Source organism: Esox lucius, chromosome 11 (assembly GCF_011004845.1).
Source record: "Esox lucius isolate fEsoLuc1 chromosome 11, fEsoLuc1.pri, whole genome shotgun sequence".
Classification (NCBI taxonomy): Eukaryota; Metazoa; Chordata; class Actinopteri; order Esociformes; family Esocidae; genus Esox; species Esox lucius.
This window is the reverse complement of record NC_047579.1, coordinates 19300656-19326575: the sequence shown is the minus strand read 5'-3', so window position 1 is coordinate 19326575 and position 25920 is coordinate 19300656. Positions and strand designations below refer to the sequence as shown.

The 25920-nt window shown below is 39.6% G+C and overlaps 2 protein-coding genes across 5 annotated transcripts; both read left to right on the top strand.

The window, feature by feature from the left end:
* The first annotated feature begins 9584 nt into the window (after window positions 1-9584).
* LOC105031286 (inward rectifier potassium channel 16-like) lies at window positions 9585-16397 on the top strand. The gene is made up of 2 exons (XM_010905621.4): window positions 9585-9843; window positions 15197-16397. Exon 2 carries the CDS (start codon window positions 15201-15203, stop codon window positions 16395-16397), a length of 1197 nt encoding a protein of 398 aa, XP_010903923.3. The 5' UTR covers window positions 9585-9843; window positions 15197-15200.
* Window positions 16398-19933: 3536 nt separating this feature from the next.
* Window positions 19934-25281, top strand: LOC105031285 (inward rectifier potassium channel 2-like). Of its 4 annotated transcripts, none has more exons than XM_020050832.2 (3): window positions 19934-20084; window positions 22397-22510; window positions 22709-25281. In XM_020050832.2, exon 3 carries the CDS (start codon window positions 22994-22996, stop codon window positions 24365-24367), a length of 1374 nt encoding a protein of 457 aa, XP_019906391.1. In that variant the 5' UTR covers window positions 19934-20084; window positions 22397-22510; window positions 22709-22993; the 3' UTR covers window positions 24368-25281. The 4 variants fall into 4 exon arrangements, with proteins under 4 accessions (XP_019906391.1, XP_010903921.1, XP_019906392.1 ...); XM_020050833.2 differs by lacking the exon at window positions 19934-20084 and adding an exon at window positions 21047-21373; XM_020050834.2 differs by lacking the exon at window positions 19934-20084 and adding an exon at window positions 21609-21865.
* The last annotated feature ends 639 nt before the right edge of the window (window positions 25282-25920 follow it).

Below are 25920 nucleotides of genomic sequence, written 5' to 3'. Positions count from 1 at the left end.
CTAAATATTTATCCACTAATGTAGCCATACTAAATTAGTTCAGGAGTTCAATTGGATTGAGCAAATCACAATAACTGAGAAAATAACTTTTTAATGAGTGCCTCTGTCCCCAACGCTAAGGTCCCTCAGTCAAGTACTGAATTTTAAGAACAGATTCAAATTTTGGAAAGAAAGACAGTGATTGGAATTGGTAACAATAAAAAAATCTGACATTTAGTATCTATTCCAGCATGGTTAATAATTCTGCTCTGGAGGAAGTATTGAACCACCAGACAGTTCAAAGGTAGAGTCGTCCTTCTCAGCTGAGTAGCAGGACAAACCTGTTCAGAGACTGTTCATTACCACAAGACCATCTGTGATTTTAAAACAATAATAGAAAGGAATGCACTTTGGGCCTAAATGGAAATCCTTATTTTGGGCAGAAATCCAAAACTACACATTACTGAGTAACTACCTATTTTTGGTACGAGTATGATTGACATCGGAAAAAATACTTGGGTTTTTCCACCCCCCGAAAAAGAAACATGGTGAAGAAAAGTCCTAAAGGAAAACCTGCTCCTCTCGGGTTTTGTAACAATGGTGGCAGTCGTGGAGGAACCAGGCACAGGCGAAATGAGCTCGATGTAGGTTTTAATGGAAAAACAAACATGAGCATGCAAAAACAAACTTAAAGAAAACAAAGCGGCTGAATCCTTTAAACAGCACAAACCAGAAACCACTCACCAGTTACATGTACATACAGACAGTGACAACAATAATCAACAAATGTGGGGAGCATAGGCAAAACATTTAAACACATACAAAGAGATGATTGGGACCTGGTGTGAATAGTTGAAGACATGTGACACGAAGACAAGTCTGGGATGTGTTTGTGGAGTGATGGGAACTGGAGGTGTACGGGACGGTGGAACTGATCCTCACCGTACCGTGACAGGTTTCAGCAAGGCGATAACTACCAACACAAGTCCAAATAAACAGTGATGTTTTTTTAAGAATACACAATTGTTTTGCCAAGCTTTCAAAGACTTGGACTCTTATATGTAAAAAGTGTTTTTCGGCCTACATCATGAAACCAATTTCAATGAGCACCTACTAACATGTAATCTTCCTCCATTACCATAGCCATGGTTAGTGATGGTGTAGCAACCCCTGACGAGATTTTGAAAGTCACTTATATTATTGTAAGTTACGGTATTTGCGGAACACATTTAACTTACAATGAACAAATCGTTTTTAGTTTAAAATAGGACAAATGTATCTATTTTATGGCTTATGATGAACAAAACAAGCAAATACACTCACCTAAAGGATTATTAGGAACACCATACTAATACTGTGATTGATCCCCTTTCGCCTTCAGAACTGCCATAATTCTACATGGCATTGATTCAACAAGGTGCTGAAAACATTCTTTAGAAATGTTGGCCTATATTGATAGGAGAGCATCTTGCAGTTGATGGAGATTAGTGGGATGCACATCCAGGGCACGAAGCTCCCGTTCCACCACATCCCAAAGATGCTCTATTGGGTTGAGATCTGGTGACTGTGGGGGCCATTTCAGTACAGTGAACTTATTGTCATGTTCAAGAAACCAATTTGAAATGCTTTGTGACATGGTGCATTATCCTGCTGGAAGTAGCCATCAGAGGATGGGTACATGGTGGTCATAAAGGGATGGACATGGTCAGAAACAATGCTCAGGTAGGCCGTGGCATTTAAACAATGCCCAATTGGCACTAAGGGGCCTAAAGTGTGCCAAGAAAACATCCCCCACACCATTACACCACCACCACCAGCCTGCACAGTGGTAACAAGGCATGATGGATCCATGTTCTCATTCTGTTTACGCCAAATTCTGACTCTACCATCTGAATGTCTCAACAGAAATCGAGACTCATCAGACCAGGCAACATTCTTCCAGTCTTCAACTGTCCAATTTTTTTCTGCTGTTGTAGCCCATCCGCCTCAAGGTTGTGCGTGTTGTGGCTTCACAAATGCTTTGCTGCATACCTCGGTTGTAACGAGTGGTTATTTCAGTCAAAGTTGCTCTTCTATCAGCTTGAATCAGTCGGCCCATTCTCCTCTGACCTCTAGCGTCAACAAGGCATTTTTGCCCACAGGACTGCCGCATACTGGATGTTTTTCCCATTTCACACCATTCTTTGTAAACCCTAGAAATGGTTGTGTGTGAAAATCCCAGTAACTGAGCAGATTGTGAAATACTCAGACCAGCCCGTCTGGCACCAACAACCATGCCACGCTCAAAATTGCTTAAATCACCTTTCTTTCCCATTCTGACATTCAGTTTTGAGTTCAGGAGATTGTCTTGACCAGGACCACATCCCTAAATGCATTAAAGCAACTGCCATGTGATTGGTTGATTAGATAATTGCATTGATGAGAAATTGTATTGCATTAATAATCCTTTAGCTGAGTGTATATTATAAAACCGTGAAAGGCTGATGATGAACCAAATAATTCCCAAAATAACTTGTTTGTATTTTCTTATATGTTAAAATGATCAATTATTCTTTCATTTGTTGTGTTATGGGTCAAAATTGACAGTATATACTTTCCTATGAAAAAGGGAGAAAAGTAAATTTTATTTCCTAAAACAACACTTTATTTTGGTCAATTACACAACAAAATTTATGAACAAGTGTAATCTCCAGCAAGGTGTGTGTGTGAGTGTGTGTCTGTGTGTTTTAATGTATGTATGTATGTATGTATGTATGTATGTTTGTGTGTGATGGGCAGCATTGTGCCTTGCAAATGTATTTCTGACATTTGTGGCTAATGAAGCTGTCCTTCTTGTGAGGGCAGAACTGGCATTTCTTCCTCTAGTTTCCAGTAGGTTCATTTGGATGAATAGGGATGGTTGCATCCTTGGCTTGAAGCTGCATCATCACATTGGCAGAGGCAGGCGTTCAGGGTGGACATCTCTGTTGTTCAATATGAGGGCTCACCAGAGATCTTCCTAGCTCCTCCATAAACTGCCAACTTTTGTATGGCTTTCCAGAGTGTGAGAAAGCCCTATATACTGTTGTATAGCTGGGGGACAGGAGGTGTGTACATTGTGTGTGTGTTTCTGAATGTTTGGTTCAAATTTGACCCGAACACAATAGGAAGGATAATTATCATAAGTAGATTAACTATCTGGGCATGACGTCCCCAAACTTAAGTGCCCTCCATGGTCAACATTTGTACATTTACTTATGTACACCATAAAATCCTCTAAGTTCGGTGAACTAAATATTTTTGAGGAAACAGATTACCTCGAACATAATAAGTAAACTGACTTAGAACACAAAAGTAAAGGACACCAAATTATACACAAAAGTAAAGGACACCAAATTATTTTGAATGACTTCTACTTAACCTAAAGGTTATTCTTTTTAAACTTTACTTTATTTAAATATATTATTTATGCAATGTAATGTATTTGAATGTACCCTACTTTGTTGCCATGCTTTCACTGTACTAAATTTTACTGAGTACTGCAACACTGGTACTGAGTTGTAGCAACTCAAAATATTTACTTCACTTTAACTCAAATATACAGTGGGGAGAAATAGTATTTGATACACTGTCAATTTTGCAAGTTTTCCTACTTACAAAGCATGTAGAGGTCTGTCATTTGTTTAATCATAGGTACACTTCAACTGTGCGAGACGGAATCTAAAGCAAAAATCCAGAAAATCACATTGTATGATTTTTAAATAATTAATTAGCATTTTATTGCATTACATTTTATTGTATTTGATCACCTACCAACCAGTAAGAATTCCGGCTCTCACGGACCTGTTAGTTTTTCTTTTTAGAAGCCCTCCTGTTCTCCACTTATTACCTGTATTAACAGCACCTGTTTGAACTTGTTACTGGTATAAAAGACACCTGTCCACACACTCAAACTGACTCCAACCTCGCCACAATGGCCAAGACCAGAGAGCTGTGTAAGGACATCAGGGATACAATTGTAGACCTGCACAAGGCTGGGATGGGCTACAGGACAATAGGCAAGCAGCTTGGTGAGAAGGCAACAACTGTTGGCGCAATTATTAGAAAATGGAAGAAGTTCAAGATGACGGTCAATCTCCCTCGTTCTGGGGCTCCATGCAAGATCTCACCTCATGGGGCATCAATGATCATGAGGAAGGTGAGGGATCAGCCCAGAACAACACGGCAGGACCTGGTCAATGACCTGAAGAGAGCTGGGACCACAGTCTCAAAGAAAACCATTAGTAACATTGTGCTGTCATGAATTAAAATCCTGCAGCGCACACAAGGTCCCCCTGCTCAAGCCAGCACATGTCCAGGCCCGTCTGAAGTTTGCCAATGACCATCTGGATGATCCAGAGGAGGAATGGGAGAAAATCTTTGGAGGGAGCTGAAAGTCCGTATTGCCCAGCAACAGCCCCGAAACCTGAAGGATCTTGAGAAGGTCTGTATGGAGGAGTGGGCCAAAATCCCTGCTGTAGTGTGTGTAAACATGGTCAAGAACTACAGGAAACATATGATCTCTGTAATTGCAAACAAAGGTTTCTGTACCAAATATTAAGTTCTGCTTTTCTGATGTATCAAAAACGTATGTTGTGCAATAAAATGCTAATTAATTACTTAAAAATCATATCATGTGATTTTCACAGTTGAAGAGTACCTATGATAAAAATTACAGATTTCTACATGCTTTGTAAGTGGGAAAATCGGAAAATTAGCAGTGTATCAAATACTTGTTCTCCCCATTGTATCTATGACATTACTCAATACGGTTCTGGAAACTAATTACCTTGATTCTTTTTTGTACATTTAAGTCAAAACGTACTTGCTCAAAGGAATTGAGTAATATACTAAGCCACTCATACAATATAATTTCCCAATAAGCATTGCTCTTTCATTTGAACTCTAGAGTTACTGACAGACATGGTTATTGAACACATTTATTATCTCTAAGTTCACTTTATTGGCTGTTATAAAATAGCAAACTGTAAACATATCCCATAAATCCTTATTTTGAAGTCTTGCAACCCACCTACCTCATGGACTATTCATTTTAAATGTTATCAAAATACACTGCTATATTTTGACATGTTGCCAGAAAGCCCTGATTTAAGAAACTTTCAGGAAATCCCCAGATTCCCAAAAATGAAGTAACTGCTTCTGTTGCTATTTCTGGGAAACCTGTGAACTTAACCAGAATTTTGCAAAGCTACCCACAAGGATTTGGCTTGCTAAGGAATGCAAAATTCCTACTGATATCCAGCACATTGTTTGACAGGAATATTTTTTATATAATTGTTACAATCATTTCAGTAGTGGGTGCAAAATATATGTTTGACTAAATGATTGGATTACTTTAGACAAATGTATGTGTTTGATGTTTTTGTAACTAAGATGAATAAATCATTCAATGTCCATGCAAAAAAGGATAATAAAACAATTCTAAGATATTAACCTGAAGCAGAGCATGCTGGGAACATTTTAATTTGAGGAAGGAATACATTAGGGTTCACAGTGTAACTACACAGGGCAGTCTTGTTTTCTGAGACCTTTGTTTTAGACAATAGCGCTGTTGCATTACAACTGCACCTTTTTCTTTCCTTTCCAAAAAAGAAGGGAAGTTTTGAGTGATTTCTGGATTTTTTGAGTTTTGAGTGATTTCTGGATTTTTTTTTTAGATTCCGTCTCTCACAGTTGAAGTGTATCTATGATAAAATACATGCTTTGTGAGTAGGAAAGCCTGCAAAATCGGCAGTGTATCAAATACTTGTTCTCCCCAATGGATATATATGCCTTTCCAGCTGAAAAGTCCCACCAAGCAAAAATAATCACACATGGTATAATTTACTAGTGCTAGTTAGGACTATTGCATGCTCAGTAATCGCTACTTCAAACTGACTGGAATATTCACACTGAACACTTCAGTCTGTTATGGACGTTCCTGAGCTGATGTGATTTTGGATTCTACGAATGTGTAAAGGAATATCAAAACACATAGAACTACACATTGAATAGGCATTTTGATGAATACATTACCATTCACACTGTTGAAAAAATTTCCCCTCCCAATATCAGTCATCCCTGCGCCCTTGCCTGTCTGCACTCCTGACAACGTCTGGGGTCCTGGGGATCTCCTCCCAGAGGCGGGTTTAGTGATTGGGGGCTCTAGGCAGAGACTGGTTGAGGCCCCTACATCATCTTTTTTTATCTTGTTGTCCTTATCAAAGCCATACTGGCAACATTTTGAACATACAATCTTTCTTTAGTGATTAATATAACTGCCATTTCCAAAGACTCTTACATTGCTGCCCCTTTCAGTAGAGTAAATCAATTTAAAAATTATGATCTGAAGGGTACATACTGATTTATAAACTACCACTACAGGGAAGCACAAAGCATTTAGCCATTATCTTCAAGTGTACAGTAATCATGATCAGGTGCATTCATATACCTTCCTTTTCACACCTTTCCTTATCTGTCAGCTGGGAGGGCCACATACTGTGTACACCAATCAGCCATAACATTATGACCACTGACAGCTGAAGTGAATAACTTGATATCCCTGATTGATTTTTTCACAAGCCACAAAAGCGGTTTGCATCATGCAACATTTGAGAGGCACCGGAAAAGTGTACATCTTACTTGGAAAGACCCACACTTTTGATTCAAACAGTGCGGTAACCTAGCAGTATCTTTCCATTTGTTCTGGGCACAGAGGCTACATATATACCTTTTCAGTGAGCGATTAAGTACAACTACAAACTTGTTAAATGTATTAATATTTGGGAAAGCCTCAACCTATCCAATAGGTTATAAAAACCCTGTCCAGTCCCTAAACCAGACAACAATAAGAGTTAAATAACCCAAATGTCTCAGGGTAAACTTGGGCAGCAATACAAATGTTAGTAGCAGGACTAATCAAGTCTAGACGACTTTAAGGTGGAAGTTGTAAAGGAGAATTGCATCGATTGCTTTGGTCCCTGATTTGACATTGTCCAGTTAGTATCATGGGAAGTAGAGAATCATGTCATGTTTTGCTGTTAGCTTGTTAGAAGATCATAGCATATTTCTACTGGAACATTTGTTAAAATGTTGGCTACTGAACCTGCTCAGATTCATCCAAAATTGCTTAAATATAGCACCTGAACATGACCATGAAATGGAATGGCCCTTCCCTCTGCCCTTAGGGAGCTTTTCCTAGCCACTGAAATTCAAGCCTGTTGCTGTTTGCTCCTTGGGGTTTCAGGCTGGGTGTTCTGTAAAAGCACTTTGTGAATACTGATGACATAAAAAGGGCTTTATAAATACATTTGATGGATTGATTGATACGAGCAGTGTTTTTAGTGGAATGGCCTCACAGAAACGAGTGGGCTCACACAAAATGGTTGATCAAAATTGCTTAGCTATGGGCAAAGGACAAACACTTTCCACTCCAAAGATTCACCTGAAAGGTTAATGAAAGCAGCTATAGTCTGTAAAGGTGTTCGATTTTACTGTCCACTGGCAAACATAACTTCAAACAGCTCCTCAGTACATTTTTCAGAAAAAGATAAATTAAAAATAAACAATCGTGCACTCCCTTGAAACTTGAGACATCTGTGGCGTAATGTGCTGTGTGGCCTTTTATTGATCCCAGAACAAGGTTCACCTGTGCTACAATAATGCTGTTGAATCAGCTCCTTGATATCCCTTAAATGTCAGGTGCCAGAATTTGGGCTAAGAGAAACGTATTCATGATTTCACTGTTCTTTAAACAACAATTACAAATGCCGACTTTAGCCACCTGTAGATGTCCGGGCACCTAGGAGTATTCCCTGAGTTCCTATTATTATACTGAATGTAGATAGCTGGCTTGACTACCTACCAACAATAAAACTAAATGGCTAATTTTTAGCTATTTGAGTGTGTGTTGGATCGGGGGCTTGTGGCAGGGGCTCTAAACATATAATGCTTATGCCTAGAGCTGGCTGGCTCTGATTATACAGGTCATAAATCCTTAAAGATTGACTTAATAGGGTTTTTCATGGTTGGTGTGATTGTTGCCATATCATCAAACTCAATGACATGGAATTTTGCCTCTGGGCCAGTCCTGCCTTTAGCAGGGTCACGCTCACCTAAAATTGGGTTATATGTGAGTTTCTGACATCTTACGAAACTTAGCAGCCAGGATTTAGCTGTTAAAGTGTGTATTGTGCCTCAGTAAAAACAACCCTACTTCTCAAACATACATCTACGTTTAAAGTAAGTGAATTATCGTTTATTATCTTTAGTAACAGAATTGTGATCAGTTTTGACTTCCATATGCAGGGTTGCGTTCCAGGGATTTGGTTCATTCTTTGTGGGCTCATTGTTGGTGTGGAGGGTTGGTGACAGGCATATATATTATGCTTGAATCCAACTGGTATTTTCAGTCTTTGCACAGTCTTATTACTTTTTAAATGTGTGTCAGCGGAGGGTTCATAAATTCTCATTGGAGACAAACAGAAACACAGGTTCAATTGATCTTTTAATATGATCTTTTCACACTGCATTTTCCTTGAAAAACAACAAAAGTTGAACGTTTCAATTTAAGTATGTTAATCAATACTGGGACCCGAAACAAGCAAGTACCTATGATCTGTAACAGGCTATTGCATAATTATGAATTTTTTTAGCTGTGTTATATCTTGTAATGATTCTTGGGTTGTGAAAGAAGAGGCATAAATTGAGGGTTCTGGGATGCCATAAAGGATTATAAACCAAAGATAACACACAATACGTCTATCCATGCTGAAACACATTTCACACATCATAAAGCCACAAGATCAAACGTCTTTCTCTTCTATCTCAAGATTATGACTTTAGATACGTTTCAGACAGCATTGTACCTGTAACACAATTAAAGGACACAAATCTATTTCCGTGTGAAACAGTATAACAGGAATAGCATGGTGCTGGTAACACCAGGATTGTGGGTTCAATTCCCATTGAAAATCAATACAATTAGGTATGAAAATGCACTTAACTCTCCTTGTAATTTAGCTATTCAAATATTTAGGGCTCATGCTACATGTTCCAGATTGACATGCTCTAAATATGCAATATAATCACAATTGAATTACTTGAATGGTCAGTTCAACAAAATAACACAATTACATTGAGGTCCTTACCCCACATGGTATGACAGTAATCAATGCTGTGGTCTGGTTTACATTGTCATCCAAATGCTAACTTTCTTGCATTTGTGTCATAAATCTTGTCAGTAGCCCCAATGTTAACATTTTCTGTGTTTCATGTCCACATAATCTAAACTGTTAACTGAGTTATACAATTAATTTAAGGAACACTGTTTAGAGGAAAAATCTATTGTTTTTATATCTGGGTAAAGTTGCTCACTTTTGCATTAGCTAACATTTCCAGGCATTGCCAGTATTTTGACACCCGTCTAATTAATGATAGATGCTGGATAATAATTTACCCTCATAAAGCCCAAACAGCTTATTAACTACACAGGGCTCAGGGTTATACTTAATGACCCAATACAGTTATTCTCAATCAATGGAGAGAGAAGTTGGAGTCTATTGTAGACTGACAGTGGTTAAGAATTAGGTTGCTCATGAATTGCCACCTTTATTGTAAAATAATGACACCTTTTAGTGATATATAGTCACCAGGTTAGCTCACTTATTTCAATTATGGTGAACACACTGTAGGTGTGAGGAACGGATGAGTATTTAACTAAAGGGATAGTGTGCGTTTTCAAGTTTTTCACAGTTTTTCACATTTTGAAGCATCAATCAAGAACAAAGAATACGATTTTTTTTAAAACAGCAAACAAACATATTAAATATTCCTTTCAGTGTTGTGGTAAGTTTTACATATATCTTTTTTTATTTCAAGTCATTTGTTGTAAATGTACGTTCCCACAGGATGTCACTGAATGAGTTTGAGTGACAGGAATTTTAATTCAGTTCAGTGCAATTCAAATTAAACTGACCAGTCATACAGTGGGTATACAAAGTCTACACAGTCTACCTGTTAAAATGCCAGGTTTTTGTAATGTAAAAGAAAGAGACAATGATAAATCATATCAGAATTTTTTCCACTGGCATTTTAACAGGGGTGTGCAGACCATTTATATCCATGGTACTTACAGAAATCATATAATATATATTTTTTATTAAATAGCCAATTATATTTTTAGCAACTATTTATTTATTTGGCTTTTTTAAAGGCTGCGTCTTCAGGATTAGTTTCAGATCATTTAGGAAATGTTCTATGTGACTGATCAAACATAATGGCATGGACCCAAAACATTTATGAAAATAAACAGTTATATGGTTATATGATATGCATATTTCCTTGTTTCTGAGAAAAGCAAATTTTTGTCCAATGAAATAACCTCAAATATACAGTGTAGACATTTTTAAGGTTGTAAATGACGGTTGTAGCTATAGATTCAGTTACAGACTCAAAATGGCCAGAAACAAATAACTTTCTTCTGCAACTCATCAGTCTGTCGTTGTTCTGAGAAATGAAGGCCAATCCATGCGAGAAATTGCCAAGAAACCGAAGATCTCATACAACACTTTGAACTACTCCCTTCACAGAACTAATTAATTCAGAGCTGGTATCTAGCATCTAGCAATTCAAAATGCTAAGCATTAGACGCTAGCCAAAGTTGGTCATCAAAACACATGAGGTGAGATAGCGATTAGAAATAAGACAAGGACCAAGTTGACCCAAAGTCAACAATTACAGCAGTGTGCCACATTCAAATGGCTATTTCCGGTCCTGTTCATTAGTTAATGGGAAAACTTTGATTTGTCCCTTCCCAATACATCACTGTAAATATAACTATGCAATTTCAATAATATTTATAACATGCAATGAAAGCATTTTATAGACACTAAATAGTGCATTTTTAAGTTTCAAATGATTGTGAACCCCCACCCTTTGTAAGAAATGTCTTTACTTCTACTGTTCTATACAATATAACCATCACCAATCTTCATTTTCACTGCATTTAATTACAGGTCACACTTTGTTATCTAGCGGTTAGCGGAAGTTTGCTGGCTAGCTACAGTAACATCAACCATTGTTTTCAGCTGTTTGAATTCAAGTGAATGAGAGAAGATTGCAATGTATGTAGTGTTCCTTACCTGGCAAGGTGACCGTGTACCTGTCAATCATCTGAAAGGCACTCAATGCACATAGCTAACGTTGGGTTAATCCAGTCAGTTTGTTTTATGTTGGTAGGCTTCACACACACAGTAAGTGATTTTGCAGTGCTACATTAGCGAGCAAGCCGATGGTGCAAACTAATACAGTATTACATCACTACTTTTGTTGTCCCGCTCAGGAATTGCTCTTGAGAAAAAAGATCAACGTAATCTTCAAAAATCTATTTATTCACTGATTGTATTTATCCATTACTAAATATGCAAGGACCGGTATTCATAATTTGTCATAGACTTTTGAGAGCTTCTGAATAATTTAATAAATTATTTACACCCTACCATTTGCCTGATAGTTTGCCTGATAGCATGTCAGTATCTTTTGTGTCGAGATCTTTATAAAAAGGATGTCATTTGTAATTTCGTTAATAATTCGTCAATAATTATTCAATATAATACTGGTAGTAGTATTACTACTGGTAGTAATCCTGTTATTTTTTAACAGTATTACTACCAGTAGTAGTTTGCTAACTTAATTGATATAAAACATTTTATGCAAAACTAGGAAGCAGCGTGGTTTTTCTGGGAAGTTGCGGATAAAATGTTTTGTGCCGTCATAATCACATTCTGGAACTCTGAGTCAGTCCTGAAGTCAAGTGCAAAAAAAAATTATGCTGGGGAGCCATTCAGTGATATTTGAAACTTAGGGGTGAAAAGGTTGATTCCAAATGTTGTAGGTACAGAAGCATATGTTTACTGAGGTGCTAGATACATAAGCACAAGTTAAGCAAAGTGCTAGATATAGAAGCACAGGTTTAGTGAAGTGCTAGATACAGAAGCACCAGTTTAGTAATGTGCTACATACAGAAGCACAGGATTAGCAAGGTGCTAGATACAGTAGCACAGGTTTAGCAAGGTGCTGAATACAGAAACACAGATTGAGTTAAATGCTGGATTGAGTTAAGTGCTATACAGATGAACTGGTTTAGTGAAGTGCTGGTTTAGTGATCTTGTAGATACAGAAGCATTAGTTTTTTATGTGTATTTGGCATCTACAGATATGTCCTGTAGATGCCAAATAAACATTAGATATCAAAATGTGAACTTGGTGAGGAATGTAGAGCCTATTTTATTGGTTGTTCTCGATCTGTGACGTATACTATAATTACTGCTCGGTCAACAATAGGACATAGTTTACCGATACCCAGAAAAGTTATATAAGGTTATTTCTTTTAGGAAACTAGAAGCTTAATCAGCAGCTTAATCAAGTTTAAGGGCATAATTGGCACCATCTATGAACCTGGAAGGACATAAAAGCTTCCGAAGGATTTTTTACATTTTGCCTATGAGACTACAAGAGCTCTAAACATAAAGTTTTATAGTACATTACAACAAATTACTCACACCTTTTTAATAATTCATGATGCACATATAAAGGAGGAGAGCATGTTAGTTCCAAAAATCCATTAGATTCTACCCTTAATTGGCACAGTAACAATTAAAATATCACTGCACATTTGTTTTCACTAAGGCATGCTTATAACTCGACATATGATTTTGGCTCTTATTTTGACTTACCTTGCCTGGATTAACATGAAGTAATGGAAAGCATTTCTCGTAATTCATTAATGTGGAATTCATTAATGTGGATATTATTTGGACCGTCATCCTCTGTAATAGCAAAAAAAATTACAATTACAGTAAGCAAACAGCTTTTTCCATCTGGCAAATCACAGTTCTAGTAAATGATCAGCCAACGAGAAGATCATTTGTTTTCATAGCCTGGGCCTGACATTGCCACAGTCATTCAGGTGCTGATGGCTTCAGGCAAGGTGTGACCTTGCCTGTTTACTCAAACATGGAGGTTTCTCTTCAACAAATAAAGAGAGACCTGATTACATTTAGCTCACTTGTTATAAAGATGTCAGATTCTGTCACCAATAATATTCTAAAACAACAAATCTCCTTGTAAAAACAAATACAAAACTATACGTGTACTGTATCTGACTGTGTACCAGGGGTATGACATCATCGCTTTTTACTGCTTTATTTGTGTTAGGAACTGCTTTATTAAAGCAAGAAATCTTGGGGGTTTGTGATAAATTGTCAATATACCATGGCAAAACACTGTGGGTAGACAACCATGAAAACCAGTGGTTCACTTGGGCCGGAACAATTCAGAACAGCGTTCCCGTACTGTGTCTTCATACTGTGTATATGGTCAGATACTTGCATGTGTCATTATAGTGTTAATATTTTACCAAATTTAAGCTCAAATGGAATTTTTGAATAGCGAATGGTGTTTTGTCCATCATTGATTAGAATGGCCACATCTGAGGCAGTAAGTGCATCACATTATGTTATCACCAATTTTCAGGTTACAAAAGTTATGGTAGCTATGTACTCTCTCAGTTTTGCTGTCATTCAATACAGTTGACCAAAATCTCTTTTTATAAAAGATTAAGTGCTATGAACAGGCTATTGTAGACAATATTAGCCATGACTGGACGGCAAATGCTAGACTAAACTGCACTCCAACCCAGTGTTGCCAGATATTGCAAAAGAAAAAGCAACCGGGACTGCCAAACAATGCAAACAATGCCGTCGTACTATTTAAATTTATGAGAGCCAGCTGCTCAAATAGGACAGAGAAGGCTGCCCAACATTGATGTTACGTTCAGAATCTTCAAATTTTGCAAACATAAAAAATAAAAAAAAATCAACTAAATGTGGAATTAAATTTCAAACAAAGCTTTTTTTCACTACGTAGGTACTATACACATATACACAATAACATTATGACCACCTGCCTAATATTGTGTAGGTCCCACCTTTGCCACCAAAACAGCCCTGACCCAACAAGGCATGGACTCCACTAGACCTCAAGGTGTGCTGTGGTATCTGGCACCAAGACTTAAGCAGCAGATCCTTTAAGTCCTGTAAGTTAAGAGGTGGGGCCTCCTTGGATCGCACTTGTTTGTCCAGCACATCCCACATATGCTCAATTGGATTGAGATCTGGGGAGTGTGGAGTCAACACCTTAAACAGGGCGCACTATCTTGCTGAAAGAGGCCAATGACATCAGGGAAAACCTCTGCCATGAAAAGGTGCACATGGTCTGCAACAATGCTCAGGTAGGTGGTACGTGTCAAAGTAACATCCACATGAATGGCAGGACGCAAGGTTTCCCAGCAGAACATTGCCCAAAGCCTCCTTCCCATAGTGCATCCTGGTGTCATGTGTCCCCCAGGTAAGCGACGCACACGCACCCGGTCATCCACATGATGAAAAAGAAAAAACGTGGTTCATCAGACCAAGCCAATGAGATTATCAGTGTTATTCATGTCACCTGTCAGTGGTCATAATGTTATGGCTGATTGGTGTATACAGAATGTGGCCCTCCCAGCTGACAGATAAGGAAAGGTACAGGACAGTGTGAAAAGGAAGGTCATAATGTTATGGCTGATGGGTGTATTTTCATAATGCGAATACAAACCCAAATGGAAATGTATTTGACATTGTTTGCAAACAAAAGTGAATTGAAACACAGGAGTGATGGTTGCTGATAATGGGCCTTTGTATGCCTATGTAGATAGTCCATTCAAATCAGCCATTTCCAGCTACAACAGTCATTTACAACATTAACATTGTCTACATTTGATTTCTGATCAACTTGTTGAAAGAAAAATTTGCTTTTGAAAGAAACATTCGTTTTTCTTTCAAAAACAAGGACATTTCTAAGTAACCCCCAGCTTTTGAACAGTGGTGTATTAGTAAGGGCAGAGAAACAATATAGATGATTAGAGGTGTGATACCCAAATGTGTTTAATTACATTCAAGAAAAACACCACAGGGATCCATCCTCTTTGGTTGGCTGCTGAGGTCCTGTGTCTGTGGGGTAACAGATAATCATAGGCCTTACTTTTCTCACTTTCTTTTTCTGTATCGTATCTTAGGGCGTCTTTTTCTCCCTCTTGTATAGCCTCCCTGATGTTTGTTTTTTAACAAATCACACTAACCTCACAAATGTATTTATTTTCCAGGGAGATGAACGCTACGGCAGCCTTTGTCAAAATGAGTCCAGGCATGGACCAGCAGCAGTGTATCATTGATACGCATCATTCCACGATAAATGCAGTAGGCAAGGAAGAGCCTGGCCAGGGAGAGGGACAGAAGAGGCTCCAATACATGCTGAAGGATGGAAGCTGCCCTGTGGTCTTCCGGCAGTCGCCGGGTGAGTGGAGCTTATTCCTGGTTGACATCTTCACCACACTAGTGGAGATACGCTGGAGGGCCATGTTCCTCATCTTCTGTCTCTCGTACATCCTCTCCTGGCTTTTCTTCAGCCTCCTGTACCTCCTCATAGCTTACATCCACAAAGACCTTGAGGATCCCGACACGGATCCGTGTGTGCAGAACGTCCGCAGTTTCACCTCGGCCTTCCTGTTCTCTATGGAGACACAGGCCACTATTGGCTACGGATTCCATGTTATGACGGAGAACTGCTTGGTGGCCATCGCGGTGGTGACAATGCAGGACTTGACCAGTTGCTTCATCAACACAGTCATCATCGGCATCACTGTGGCAAAAATGGCGTGTGCTCGCAAACGGGCGCAGACGGTGGGCTTCAGCAGCTGTGCCGTTGTCCACCCACGCAACAACGCCCTGTGCCTTGAGTGGCGCATCGGCGACTTTCGTGGGAACCACATCCTCGAAGGCACGGCCAGGGCACAGGTCATCTGTCCAGTGACGCACCCATCCGGGGTGATCTCGGTGACTTACCAAGACCTAGACATCGAGAACAGGAACCTGATCCTGGTAACCCCAGCCAGCGTTGTCCACAAGCTGGAGCCTGGGAGCCCTCTCTACAGCCTTGGACCAGAGGGCATGACGCAGGGGGACTTTGAGCTTGTGGTCTCGTTCACCTACACTGGGGACTCCACGGGCATCCTCCACCAGACACGCACCTCATACACACTGGGGGACATCCGCTGGGGCCAACGTTTCCAGGACATGGTGTGGCTTGGGAGGAGGCGCTACAAGGTGGACTATGCCCGATTCAATCAGACCACCTGGGAGCAGACTCCCATGGTCAGCGCCGAGGAGATTGACAGGCGGAGATCTGTAGCGCCAACCGCAGTGTCTGTCATCCGATCGCAGCAGCTGTTTTCGAGATCGAGCAGGACATTTTTAAGGTCACTGACTGATGTTGCGGAGGAAGTTATTCAGGAGGCGTCACTCTGATGCCAGTGTGATGTGGTGGGGAAAAAGAAACGGATTAGTGCTTTTTAGGGTCGTTTCACCCTTATGTGCATATTAACACGTAGTGTTGACTCCCAATCCTATTCTGTGATCTTTACATGACTGAAGTTATCCACCATTGTCCCAATATCCAAACAAACATAGTGAACGAGCCTAAATGATTATATGCCCATCATCAGCATCATTAAGTGGTTTGAGAAGCTAGTCAAGGTGGATCATTTTCACCTTCTCTGACACCCTAAACTGCCTTTGGTCTTCATAAAGGTATGGAAACGTTAGCCTTAATCCATTATTTTCCAGTCCCTTTTGACTGTTTACTTCTTCTTGGTGAATATTGGCATGTTGGAAACAGTCAGGAAATCATAAATTAATGTAGGTTTATTATTTGTCATTATCTATTTAAAAATATATATATATAAATTATAAACCTTGTGCGTTTGTATAACATTCTAAATGTTTTTTAAAAAAAGCTAATTTGCCTTTGTATGTACTCAATGTCATGCACATTTAGGATTTTAAGAGCTTACAACTTGCCTTTGGTAGAAACAGTGATTTATATATTTCTTGTATTCAACTTAGCTTGTAAGGCAGGGAGGTCACTAAGCAGTTTGCTGCACCTGTTATAACACCTATGTAACAAATACATTATTTAATATGCAGTGTATAATCACATTGAAAAGCAATGTTTGTAAATTACTTGAATATGTGTACAGCAAAGATTGTAGCAATATTTTATAGATTTATTGTATGAATGTGGTATGTCTTTATATATTTTAAAACCAGTAATGTTTTATTAAGATTGTTTCTTTCTATTATGAATGTAAATAGTTAGAAAAATATTACTTTCTATGTTTTCTATAAAGTAAGTATTTCTAATATATTTAATATAAAATCTGATATCTAATTTCTGTGTTTTCAATATTACATTGGATATGAGTTATGTGCTGAGCTAAATCTTACACAGCAAATCACTAAGCCAGTGCAGCCTAATCTAAAGGAGTCTATAAAGTCCATGTTGACATACTGGCCATTGTACTTTACCTGATAAATGTATAAAGTATTTCTATTATTTGTGACCATTGCTTAATTGCATGTATCAGAGATGTCAGAATATACAGAGCTAAACTTCACATTGTCACAAAATAAAATCAGAAACTTTAGCTTACTTTCTTACATGACCTTTAACACAGTAACCTTCTGCTATACCAGCAGCCAAGCTGGCGATTTCACTAGTGTTTTTACTTCCATTGTAGATAGACATTATAAAGTAGACAAAATGGGCTAAGGTTAGAGAATCATCTTCAAGTTCTGAATGGTAGACGTTTAAGCATTTCCACACCTGTAATCTGATTTCTAGCTACTACAAAATCAACTTGTCGATCTTAGGTTGGTGCTAAATCAGAATATTTTAAGATTAGACTAAGAATATAATATTCTCTAGGTCCCAAAATCTCAGATTAACTGCCTTTTATGGTTCTATTGGAGAACATGTTCCTATCAACACCCTGGGATTTGTTAATATGATAATCGTAATTTTTTTCAGCCCTCTAGCATCTTCAATTAAAATAGCAGAAACAATGTATTTACAACTTACATTAAATTAGCTTGGCAATGTACAGTAGTAACATTATACAATATTGGGTTAGGTATTTCCATTTTTATAGCCAGTTCTTCTTGTGGAATAACTAACCAAGCAAGCAAACACTATTTGTATAAATCTCCAAGGTCAGTGGTGCAGGACAGGTTTAATATCTAAGAGCTAAATACCTTTTCTAATAAATTGTAATTAACATTTTCTTTCTTTTTCATTATCCATGCAGCAGTTTCAGTACTGAAATCACTGGATGCAGTCTATTATAGAGCACTGGGTTTTCTTACTGGTGCAAACTTTTGCCCAAATCACAACAAGAAGAGGAGCTTTCTAATACCAAGCACCACACTCATGGAATGTCTCACAGAGAAAACTTTAGTGAGAAGTGTTTGACACATTTTCACCTTTAACTCTGATTGTTTTTCTTAATGTGTGTGTGTGTGTGTGTGTGTGTGAGATTCATGTCTATGTGTTTCTGTATGTTTTCTTAACTTTTTTATATGGCTGTAATACCGGGCTCAACTGTAAAAGTGACATGGGACTCATCTTGACTTCCTTGTATAAATTAAGGTAAAATATTATATACATATCCAATGTGATGGCCCAAATAAAATGAAACCTACTTTTGCTTCTAATCTAATTGTCGCTAAGTTTTAATAAAACATACACTGCCTGGCCCCCAAAAAATTGCACACTTTGTTGGACTGCCTTTAGCTTAGATTACAGCGTGCATTCGCCGTGGCATTATTTCGACAACCTCAGGACTCGTTGGTGGCCAATTTATGTGTGAAATTGATTCCTCATGCTCCCTGAAACACTCTTGTGCAATTTGAGCCCAATGAATCCTGACATTGTCATTATGGAATATGTCCATGCCATCATGGAAGAACAAATCCATTGATGGGATAACCTGGTCATTCAGTACATTCAGGTACTCAGCTGACTTCATTTGATTGCCACATAACATTGCTGAGCCTAGACCTGACCAACTGAAGCAACCCCAGATCATAACACTGCCTCCAGAGGATGGTACATTGGGCACTATGCATGATGAGTGCTTTGCTTCATGTGCTTCCCTTCTGAACCTTCTTATCCAGAGTCCAACAATCTTTATTGTCCCTAGCAAATTGTAGCCTTTTTTCCCAATTAGTCTCACTCTGGCCACACAGCTTTTTAGTCCCAGTCCTGAGTTCTCATCAATCACTATTAAACATGGCTGTTAGTTCTACTGTCAATTTTTGAACGATTCGACTTCACCAAGCGTATGTGTCCTCCGGTCATTCAAGATTTTACCTGAATGCATTTATTCCATAAGGTTGACGGTTCACCAGTTTTAATAATGCGTTGGGCAGTTCTTAACCCATTTCCATTGATTTCAGCAAAATCCAAAGTTTTCTTTGCTTGATGCAGGCCAATAATTTCATCCTTCTGAAACACAGTAACATATTTTCCACGACCGCGGAATACGTCTTCCAACATGGTTGATTAAGAAATGAGAAGCTAGTCACTGCATCAGTTAGGGTTAAAATAATTGTTGCATCCTTAAACAAATTAATCACTGCAGTAATTATTCAATCATAGTCTTAAGTATTTGCTTATTTAAATCCAAACAGACTTTTTTGTCCTGGCAGTGTAAAAATACCTCCGTTTTTCTTTAGTTATAAGTCATGAAGATAGAGATTAATTTGCTTAGTAAGTCGTCATGCACGAGTTTTCCAAGATATGTTAAAAAAACGCAGTACTAATTTCATCAGCCGTTTTATCAGTGTATAAATAATCCCCTGCGAGGATGGGCTTTAAACTAGTTGCTGTAACCCAAACAACCGCTCTAGTTTGTAATTGGTCGACAACAGGGACAGGGCGGAGATAGGCGCATGTGTTTTTAAAGTACGCCCATGAAAAGCAATGTATCTTCTTCAGTGTTTGCTGAAGAGGTTGATGGCAGTAATTACGATGAATATCCGAATATCAAATATGAATGGTGCAACACACATTTGGAATATAACGCAGAAACCTTCCTGAAGTGCTGGGATGTATTAGAATAATTCACAGATGATTTGCTCTCGAACGATCAACAGGTAAGATCCAGCTAAATCCATTCTAAAGGCGAAAGCTCTAGGAATAACGGGACAACCAGTAATAACGGATATTCTGTACCCTAATACTAGCGCAAGAAAACAACAGAAGGATCCCAAAATAGGAAACGTCATGCTAGAGATTTTCTTTCATTTAAGTTAGTTCAATTAAATTTGATAAGGCTACGTTGAATCGCTGTTGTATTAAATGTTCAAATAGTTTGGGAGAGAATTGTTCATTCCCTGCGCGTAATATGCTGCTAATTGGTTAGCGTTCACGGTATTCATATAATGAACGGGTAGTGCTGCCTTTTTTTGTGAAAAGTGTATTGTTTGACAGTGAAACCGAAACAAGTATATTGTTTGACGGTGAAGCAGAAACATTTACTTTCTGCCTTTAGTTCACCTGTAACATCCTCAGACTGTAGGGAAAGTACAGTGCGCCAGTCAGTGGCCCAGGTTAATTTAATTACATCTGTTAATACGTCCCCTATTATTTATTGTTTTGACCTGTCTCTATTTTTCATATGGTGTATTACTGTCAATTTTATTGTTATTTAATAGACAGTTACACACCTATGCACCCATGGTGTACATTGCCTTATTTGATTATGATCCGAATTTAAAGTTAGGCTAGGGGAATTATTTATCACTTTCATTCTGGAACAACATTACTCAAGAAACCACTAAAGCCTACTGTCACCCCTGACGTCACATATTAGCAGGTCATTCTGGAATGAATAGTGATGCAGCTGCATATTGGATATAAATTATTGATCAGTTCTTTGTAATAAAAAAAACCAAACAGCTGGTTTATGTAACTAGTTTCCATCTGCTTCAGCTGGTGCTGTCCTAATTGCACACAGGCAAAGCAAACAGTTGCAGCTTGTGTGGCCGCAGCTAATCCCAGTGCATACATTTACACCCCGATAGCCTGACATAATGTTAGATAACAGTTCATGCGGAATCTTATGAACGGACTACATAATTACATCGTTAATAGATTTCATCTGAGAGAACAGTGGGTGTGACAGAGACGTGCTGTTGACTTGCACCCCGGGTCTCATTCATTTGTCACAGACCTTCTGCTCTCATTGGGCTACGTTATATGGGCTAGATACCGTCATCATTGTAGCCAGTGTTTTCAGTGTTTGTAGTCACTGTGTCTCTGATCGGTCTGTCATTTTGTCAGTGCATTGGCTTCATTTTAAATTTTCAGTCATTTTTCGTCTCGTCATCGCGTTTGATTTTGCCTGCCTGCGAAGCAGTTAGTGGCGTTGGTGCTGATTCAGGTAGTGGGGCCAATTTAGTTGTTGTGTTGGGCAGAATGTGTGTGGCAATGTGATCAGCCCTGCTGTACTGTATAGCTCAGTTGGTAGGGCATGACACTTGTACTACTGGGGTTGTTGGTTCAATTCCCACAGTATTCCTGTTTGACTGGTTCTTTTTTAATTTGAGCTTCTGTTATAGTCCAAATACCTAATCATTTGAAGTCCATTGGTAATAATCTTAATGTACAGTATATGTAAGTGTTTAATACTATAGAACGAATTGAGTGTGTGCACATATATTCACAATCTAGTATTTTCCATTGATCGAGAGGTACCATCATTCCTCACCACGAGACGAATGGTCATGTTGACGCATAAGGGCCCACCAAAATAACCACACTATGCAAGCTTCTCAAATGGGACTTCATCCAAGTAATGTCTTGACCTTCTCTCTGTGACAGTCCAAACATGGGAGAGGTTCATATGACGGGTTGTTGTTTTGCCATATGGGAGGTAATATGCCAGCATATAATATTGTCGCCTTTCATACCCTGTGGTGAATTCTAATGGGTCTCTTAGGCCCTAACAAATGTAGTCGATATCTGGTTGGTTTTCTAATGCAGTTGTCCTTGTTCAGGGTAACATGTGGTGCAAGGTTGTTGTTGCATTAAAACAGAGTGGAACATCCTGGATAGATCTGGTTTACAAATTAGTTACTAAGCATATTACTTGATAAAGTTGTGTAAGTTGTTGAATTATTAGAAGGAACTGAACATGTGTTCTTCACTCTGCACTTTAACTGGGTATTCCTTATTCACCATGTTTTTTCAGTGCTCGTAATGTTATGCTTTTATGATTTTCTTGCCGTAGGACATGTCACTACTGCGTAACTGAGTTAACTTGCTCAGATCAAGACAGTTTGTTATAGGGAAATACATTTGCTTTTGTTGTTGTTTTTAACAGGCAATTCTGATTAGACTATATGAGTGTGGTTACTGAAATCAGCTGCAATTTAACTTCTGAGTTACTATTTTCTTTCTGAAGGCTATCATGGAACCTTTCCAGGGATAGTTCAAGACGAGGACAGTTTGGGAAAAACTGGGACTATCCCTAGAAAGAAACGGGGACATCTGGCTGCCTACTATGTTTGAGCCTGAAGTAAATGTTTTATATACTGCTAAATGTACAGTAGAATGTATTCGTTACTTCATCAATGTCCAACATGTTTCTTTGGCACCTTTGAGCACTGAATGCATAATTTACACGACAGGAAACCGCACACCAAACGCAGCTGATGTTTCCTTGTGGTTCCGCCAGTTAGTCTTAACACAGCCTTTTCTTTCTGTCTGTTTGCAGCCAACTTCACTGATGAGGTGCAAGTCACGCATATGAGAGGAGGACTGAGCAGGTCCCCTCGCCAGCTCTGCTCTCCCCTGGAGAAGGCCGTTCGCCGCAGCAGGGGCAGTCTTTTCCCGTCCCACTCTCTAGGTCCCTACTGTCCTGCCCTTCACATTTCCTATCTTAGTTGGTCCCTGCAAGCATTCGAAACTGTTTCTCCAACGCTTCTACCAGAAACTCAGACTGTTTTCCAAAGCAGAAGCGGCGGTTGGGCCCAGCTGTTCCTCCTTCCAGGGGGAAGCCATGGGGAGCGTGAGGAGCCACCGCTACAGTATTGTCTCCTCAGAGGAAGATGGGATGAAGCTGGCGACCATCGCCATGCCTAACGGCTACGGCAACGGCACGCTGGCAAAGGTGAACAGGGAGCACCAGCAGCCTGTGAGTCGGTTCGTCCAGAAGGACGGCCACTGCAACGTGCAGTTCGTCAATATGAACGACAAAGGCCTGCGCTACCTCGCCGACCTGTTCACGACCTGCGTGGACATCCGCTGGCGCTGGATGATGATCATCTTCTGCCTCTCGTTCCTCGTCTCTTGGCTGCTCTTCGGCTTCGTCTTCTGGCTGGTGGCGCTTGCCTATGGCGACCTTGAGAGCGAGACACAGCTGTGCGTGTCCAACGTCAACAGCTTCACCGCTGCCTTCCTCTTCTCGGTGGAGACGCAGACTACCATTGGATATGGCTATCGCTATGTCACAGAGGAGTGCCCCGTGGCCGTCTTCATGGTGGTCTTCCAGAGCATCATCGGCTGCATCATCGACGCCTTCATCATCGGCGCCGTCATGGCTAAGATGGCCAAGCCCAAGAAGAGAAATGAGACGCTGATCTTCAGCCACTACGCCACGGTGGCCATGCGGGATGGCAAGCTGTGTCTCATGTGGCGCGTGGGGAACCTTCGCAAGAGTCATCTGGTGGAGGCCCACGTGCGCGCCCACCTCCTCAAGTCGCGCACCACAGCCGAAGGCGAGTTCATCCCCCTGGATCAGATGGACATCAACGTGGGCTTCGACAGTGGCATCGACCGCATCTTCCTGGTGTCGCCCATCACCATCGTTCACGAGATCGACGAGGACAGCCCCTTGTACGAGATGAGCAAGCAAGAGCTGGAAACATCCGAGTTCGAAGTGGTGGTCATCCTGGAAGGCATGGTAGAAGCCACGGCCATGACCACGCAATGCCGCAGCTCGTATGTGGCCAGTGAGATTCTTTGGGGCCATCGCTTCGAGCCAGTTCTGTTTGAGGAGAAGAGCTACTACAAGGTGGACTATTCGCGCTTTGAGAAAACCTATGAGGTACCCAGCACGCCTGAGTGTAGTGCCAGGGAACTGGCCGAGAAGAAATCGCTGGTCTCCAGCTCTAACTCCTTCTGTTACGAGAACGAGGTGGCCCTTGGAAAAGTGGAGACAGAGGAGGAGTTCGATGAGGAAGAAGAGAATGGGAAGGAGGACAAAGAAGTAAAAAGGGAGGATCACAGCGCTTCTGAAAATGGCTCTGCGAATGCAGCACTGGATGACACGAACACAGACACAGTCTCAGTACACTCCGAACACAATCAGGATACCAGTCCATCGAGTCCACCTTCAGAAGCAAGGCCTCTAAGACGAGAATCTGAAATATGACTGCAGAGATGTTGGGGGGAGGGGAACACTACATGATTACATTACTCTACTATGATAGGTTTGAGCTTTGCTCTTAACAGCTGTCTGTACAACTACACAATGGCTTAAAATGGACGGTGAGGTGAGTGTTATTTTCTGAGCAGGTTGCTCGTGGACACAATGATACAGAATTAACAGACCAGAGAATATGATGCAATATTATTTATTCTCTTTTCACTAGTCACTTGTGAGAGTTGATAGCAAAATGGCTAAGAGGAGCTCATGGCTCTTCTGGCCTTTGGCGCTACAGAACTGGGTTGGGTGAAGTAGCATTTTATACAGTACAGATGCCATGTTTTCATATGACCATCCACTTCTTCCACCTGGACTTAATGTAACACACAAATCGGTCCCCCTCAGTTTGGTATATTTAAGTTTTGTATATTATGTCTTAAATTCCAGGCTTGATTAGTGTTCACCACATGTTTGAATCCATACTGATTTGAGTGTCCAAGATTTACATAAACCCCTTAGAAACCAAGTTTTGCACTGCAGAAAATGCTGATTTGTAGTATATTTCCAGTTGAAAAATTATTCTTTGATATTCTAATTTCTCCCTCCATAAATTAAAAAACATATAAACCCCTACAAAACATATATACATAATTTAGATGATAATGAACATTTCCTGTTTCTGCAGGATTTTGTTCCTGCTGTAGTAAACTGGTTCAAATTGAGACATGGCATCTGTATGTGCAGTGTGTATGTGTGTATCTGTGCATGTGGCATGCATGTATGTATGTGTGTATGTTGCAAGAAAGCATAAGAATGTCGATACATTGAGACAGTTGGCCTTTTCTCTAGTGGAAAACATTTAAGGGGATTTAGCAAAAGGAAACACTAACACTATATATGAATGTGCAATGTGAATTTCACTGAATAACTATAAAATCTCACCAGTAAAACCAAAGAGAGGTTCCCATTTTGCACATGTTTGTAAATATGAGCTGCTTTACTGGAGTGGCCATTTTTAATTAGCTTTATGTTTGCACTAGATTTAGTTAATGGCAGCTGGAGAAGGACAGTGTTTGTAGCAGGGCAAACTTGTATTTGTATTTCCAATCAATCAACCAGCCTACCCTTGTGTTCTCAACTTTCCAAGTAAGGTAGCTGTGGAAATATAAAACATGTATCTTCTCTTTTTTCAGAACAAGGAGGAAGAGAGAACTTTAGGGAACTTAGATAAAGATTGTATCATTAAATAGATTAGAGATATGCACAGTTTGACATTCTAAAATAATATATTTGATGTCTTTATACTGGCTACTAATATGTCAGCTGATGTCTGTCAACTGATTTGCAAAGAAATAATATCATTTTGTCTTGTCACCCTTGTAACAAAGCTTTTGAAGGTAGATATCTGATACCATTAATGTGGCCCCAGCTTTTTAACCCGTGTATGTGTGTGTGTGTGTGCGTGAGTGTGTGTACTGTGTATTATGCTTCTCAAGCCATCATTTCCCTCTCCAAGTTCAGAAGCATTTGCAATGTGAACCTTTAACATGAGTCTTAGT